The sequence below is a fragment of the Drosophila subpulchrella genome, unplaced genomic scaffold (genome assembly GCF_014743375.2).
Source record: "Drosophila subpulchrella strain 33 F10 #4 breed RU33 unplaced genomic scaffold, RU_Dsub_v1.1 Primary Assembly Seq27, whole genome shotgun sequence".
Classification (NCBI taxonomy): domain Eukaryota; kingdom Metazoa; phylum Arthropoda; class Insecta; order Diptera; family Drosophilidae; genus Drosophila; species Drosophila subpulchrella.
Genome location: NW_023665559.1, coordinates 494609 through 500329, shown reverse-complemented (window position 1 = coordinate 500329; position 5721 = coordinate 494609). Strand labels below are relative to the sequence as shown.

The window sequence follows — 5721 nt, the reverse complement described above, 5'->3', positions numbered from 1 at the left end:
GTAAATTAGTAGTTTAAAGCATCTTTCTCGTCCCACGGGTGCTTCGCCATCCTTCCCGCGCCACCGCATTCCAGCTCCGAGTCCCAATAGGTATATTGGACCTTGAGGAAGTGGGAGCGGGATTGGGAACGGGGTTGATCCGCTGATGCTGCAGAAGTCGCCCAGCATCCTGGTAGTGGTTGGCTTTGGATTCTCAAACTGTTCCTTAGCGGGCGCCCTATTTTCCTCCTCCCTATAGTATCCAGTGGGTCCACCAGCTCCGCTTAAGCTGCCAAGTAGCTGCTGGTGGTGGTGTGCGGAGTCCTAATGGATACGTCGTCGGAGATCATATTACTAGTGGTTCTGCTAAGAAGATACTTCTATTAGTACAACGTAGCCAAAATCTTTCGACCAGATATTACTTTCTTTGAGAGGACACGCCCGGCAGGATGTCCATGTAGAGAGCGAAGTCCCACTCGGCATGTTCCTTCTCACTGGAATTCTCTAGTGGATCTCCTCCAGCACTTCAACTATTCTGCGGATTTGCCCCTGTTGTGGCATTGCTTCCTGTCGGTCAAGTCCCACAATAATTGGCAACAGCTTGGATTAGGCGTCCTTTTTCATCTGAACTGACCTCCTTTAACCGTTTTTGGGATTTTTCTTCCATTTAAAATTTTTAAATTCCTTACCGCTTCTGCACGAACACCGCCAAAGATTAAATTTCTTATTCTTTGGGCCGCGGCTAACGGCGTTCATCTAAAATTCACTAGCGAAACCTGGTATTTCCTTAGCTCATCTGAGTACCACGCTTAAAAACAGACCTGACGAAAAGCTTTAGCAGCCTGTTTGCCTCACTCCTCGCGGTTTTCGTCGATGTGAGTACTAGGCTTTAACGAAGAAACATTTTGACAAGTTCAGAAGCAACTTATTTCGAGAACACCAATATCCCACTCTTACTAAGTCATTTTGAAGAAGTTAACTATCGGAGATTGAATTCACAGACCTAAATATTTTAAGATCGTCAGCAAACAACAGAAATTCAGAGTTTTTTATGCAATAGTTTATATCATTAATGAAGATGGTGAAAAGAAACGAACCCACGGCACTTACCTGAGAAAGGCCAAAAGTTGCCACATACGGGTTTGAGAAAACACCATTGCACTCTACTCTGTAAATCCGTCATCTAAATAAGATTTAAACCAATTTAGTATTGATGAATGAAATCCCATTTTCTGCAGTTTTGCTAATAAAGCAGTCTCCCATGTCAAATACTTTGGCGAAGTCGGTGTAGACTACATCAACTTGATGATGACTGATAAACGAGTGGATGCAAAAAAGATTAAACGTAGCTAAGTTAGTGGTAGTCGACCGTCCAGGCATAAAACCATGTTGGTTAGCACTGATGATCTGGCCTGCTTAGCTACAATTCGTTCAAACATTTTTTAGACATTACTTAGCTTTGCAATTGGCCTATAATTTGAAACCAGACTTCAATATAGGAGAAACTGTGGCAAGTTTCCATCTATGCGTAACTACGCAAGTGGAAAGAGACAGACAGTTTTTCCAAATAAATGAAGAAAGGCCATCGCAGTCTTATTTTCTTAAGTCGGTAAAACTCTCAGCCGCCATATAGCAGTCAGAATCAGTGACATCTAAGCACCCAATATTTAGCATCGTGGCAATGGCACTGAGTGAATCATCGTCATTTCACAGCGAGCTCGGTTCAAAGTTAGATGCAAAGTATTTAGCAAATAGATTAGCGACCCCAATATCCGAGGAAGCTGAAAGACTTTCGAATGGCATGGAAAGGAAAGTAAGAGGTTGTTTGTTTAGAATTGACAAAGTGCCAGAATGATTTAGGATTCGAAATTAATTTACGCTCTATATCAGCAATATATTGCCTGTATAAGAATTTATTAAGAAACTAAAACTCACGCTTATGTTGCTTGTAACTATCAAAGTCAGCAGCATGTAGCACTTATAGAATTTATTTCTGAGATTTTTTATTTTTTTAGTCCTTGTGTGTACCATGGTAGTCTACAAGAACTTTGAGCTCTAGCTTTAGCGTATCTGCCTACAATAGTAGAGAGAAAAGATATAAAAACTTCATAGCTAGTATTCACATCAGCATGCGAGAGGACTTCCGCCCTTCTAATATTATAAATATCATTACAGATAGAATCTAAACTGCTAGAATTAATAAAAGTAAGAGGTGAACAAATATAACAAGTAATTGAGATTAATAGGGGCTTGTGATAAGCATCACACGCGGCTAGACGATTATCGCTGCAACATAAATTAATTCGTAAATCATGATGTACAAAAATTAGATCTAGAAGCTTATTTAAGTTATTAAATACATGGTTATTCTGGACTAAGCCCATACTAAGAAGCTCATCGATGGCTAAGATTTCGTGGGGAAGATGCAAATTACTGGGAACCATTGCTGAAATCTCAACATCATGAGCCCACACGAGCGAAGATAGGTTGAAGTTGCCCAAAACACGTATATATTGGCCATCTTCTAGCTCCTGGTATAGCTGCCACCTCTGGAGCATCGTGCTTTAACGGAATCTCGATCTTTACGGAACACATGGTAAAGATTCGTATCGAAGAAATCATTATCAAAGAAATCCATGTTCAGCCAGGTTTAAAAAAAAATGATGACGTCGTTATCACCATGAGACGTTGCCTGGAAAAGGGATTGAGCCTTCGTACGCATACCACCGATATTTTGAAAATAAATATTGAAATTTTTATTGATTGCGGATCCGGTCATCCATTGTCATGCTTTCCATAATTGGTCCAGCATCATGGCCCGAATCCATAAGAGTCCTCGCTGGGATTATATCATAATTACTAAAATTATTTGTAAGAACCTTCAGTAAAGTAGTGATACGGATACGAATAGGATGGTAATCGTCGCTCCAAATATTAGGTGGGCAGTCAATAGTAGCGTTCAAAATATAACTGCACGCAGGTGAATCCACTCCTGCTAATAATGAGCGAGCTGCCGCAGTCCATTGTTGAGAGCACTCTGAGAAGCTCGCCATCCAGCCAAATGTTTGGAGAAAAGTTGTTGTAGAAAGTGATGTAAGCGCAACTCCGAGGAGCGCGCCGATATAAGAGCCAGGTGGATGGCGAATGTCGCACAATGCGGACAACAAAAGCTCCGGCTGATGTTGTTGTTGGTACAACGGAAGAGAGGCACAAGATGACTAGAGCGCAACTCCGCGGAGCGCGCCGGTACTAGAGCCAGGCGCACGGCGAATGTCGCACAAAGCGGATAACATAAGCTCCGGCTGATGTTGCTGAGTGCGTCAGGAGAGCGACGGAAAATGATATAAGCGCAACTCCGAGGAGCGCACCGGTATTAGAGCCAGGCGGACGGCGATTGTCGCACAAAGCGGGCAACAAAAGCTCCGGCAGATGTTGTTGATGGTGCAACAGGAGAGGCGCAAGGTGATGAGAGCGCAACTCCGTATAATGACAGGTTCCACTGGTGGTTTTCTTTCTGAACTTGTTGCAGAAGTTGCTAACATGGAAAAAAAAATTTTTTTTTTGAACCTAATGGTGGTTTCCGTTAATTCGACTTGCGCAAAATTGAAAAGATAACTTTTTTAAATCATATTTTTTATATTTAAGTAATTAAGAAAATGTATGGCTTATGTTTACTTTTGCTGACAGCTTTTGTTTAAGAGTATCCGATTGATGAACAGCTTTATGTTTTTTGTTTGCAATACGAGATCCGAACTGAATAGCTCGTTTCTTTAGAAACACTACGCCTCGCAGTCCGATTTGAAAGCCATATAGTCTTAGAAGCAATTTATCACCGACACCTTCGGGGAAACAAAAGCAACATTTTTGGTACGCTTCTAAAGATCTAATAAATTTAACTACGTTCTCCTCGATAAATGGGGATCTAGCCGTTTTACCATTATCTGCAATAACTCGGTCGTCTCTGGCTAAATTCCGGGCAGGTATTCGTTGCCAGTCCATTTCAAGTTCGTTGTGCACGGCAAGCTGGCGTTCTGTGGCGCTGCCCTGGCAATGCCTGAAGCTGTTGCGGTGGCGGGCATACCCACCAAATAATTCATCTGCCCCACTACCAATTAGGGCGACTCTGGCAGTAGAGCTGTCGCAATGCGAAGCAAACCAAAAGGCACAACCGAGACTCTCATCTAAAACTGTTTCAAGAGGATATATTAGGTGCTTGATACGTGTTGTCAGATTCTGATCCAATTCCCGACGGGTTACATTAACTTCTAGGAGTTTCCAGCACCTCTTGGGACAAAGTTGCTTTAGTTCGTTGATAGATAGCAGTGCAGTTTTGCGATCGGGAACGTCCCATAGCTTCTCAGAAATATTTTGACCCTCAACGCTTTCAAAAGCTACATTAATAAGCTCTATCGCTTCATTTTGCGGTACAAATTCGTTAGCTAGCAAGGCCAAGATGGTGCAGTCGATGCCACCCGAAAATAATATACACAACTTGGCATGTCCGCATAAAGTTGGAACAGTCATTTTTTCCAAGCAAAGGCGGCAAAGTGGGGCCTTGTTTGTAACGCGATTTCTTACCGAGTTGGATAGCAGTTTATGGAGTGTCGCTAGTGACTCCTTGATTTGTGGCTGATTAATAAGTTTTTTGTAAAGGTCTTCATGACTGTCGATATATGTATATTTATAGAAGTCGTAATCAAATGTGAGCTTACTTTTCAACATCCATTCTGGGGACATTGGACTCTCCACTGTAGTTTTCCAGCCAACTGCTTGGTCAAGTCTGCTTAATAGCTCAACATAATAATTATTTAGAGGCTGCCACGGGTGCAATACGCATGAAGTAAGATCGTTAATGTTAACTTTATATAGACCCATTGGTGGCAGTTCCAATGATAATTTATCATTTTCAAAACGGTGGGATGTGCTCAATAAATGTAATCCGTTCGGAATGCGTTCAATAATTAACGAATTTCTTCCCAGTGCGTCGCGAGAGAAATAAAGTATTTGATCTTGTTTGTCATAAATAATAAAACAATGAGGTCCCTCCCATTTCTTCAACAGCTTCAGTAGCTTATTTTCATTATACCGGCATTCTGATATTTTGCTCGCTATCCAAGACGTATCAGACATATACTCCGGCTTTGGTAAATTGTAAATGTCTCCATTAAAGAGAAATATGAAGTCATTGGCAACAACGGGCTGTTTTTGCATACCTTCCCCCTGTTGCCATAATACGTTGCCGGAAAAAATAATTTGTCCAGCATCATAGTCTACGATCATCTCGTCTTGCACATCAGGGCCACGATTTCTCAGAATTTCTTTTAGTGCGATTGGAATCTTAAATGATTGTAATCCAACATTATGCAAAACTGAGCAAAATATTCCACACATTGATCTATTTGTAATCACTTCTAATAATATCCATTAGAGATGTGAGAAATATATAAAAAATTTTATATCAGGCTAGAAACTACTTCAGCGCTAATAGCCTCTTCCAACATAGTCACTCCGTGTGAAACAGTTGGCATTTTCGCCATTCGTGGAGCAATGCAAAACTAAATACAATTTAAAGGCTTGCATGTGGTACGTTTTTAGCGTCAAATTAGTTTTTTTTTTTATATTGGAAATTTAATCAAGAATGCGATTTCCATTCCGTCTTGAAAATGTAGTGAATAGAGACCAGTGAACGGGGACTATAATTTCCACAAGCTATTACCGTTAAGACCCTTATAAGTGTTTACA

General features: G+C 41.1%; 1 protein-coding gene across 1 annotated transcript; it reads right to left on the bottom strand.

Annotated features, from left to right (window-relative positions):
• Nucleotides 1-3595: 3595 nt before the first annotated feature.
• LOC119559634 (asparagine synthetase domain-containing protein CG17486) lies at nt 3596-5393 on the bottom strand. The gene has a single exon (XM_037872677.1). The coding sequence runs from the start codon at nt 5368-5370 to the stop codon at nt 3628-3630; it is 1743 nt and encodes a 580-aa protein (XP_037728605.1). The 5' UTR covers nt 5371-5393; the 3' UTR covers nt 3596-3627.
• Between the last annotated feature and the right edge of the window lie 328 nt (nt 5394-5721).

Excerpts from the sequence above, each read along its gene's own strand:
- LOC119559634 (XM_037872677.1), bottom strand. The coding sequence starts at position 5,370 with ATGTGTGGAATATTTTGCTCAGTTTTGCATAATGTTGGATTACAATCA.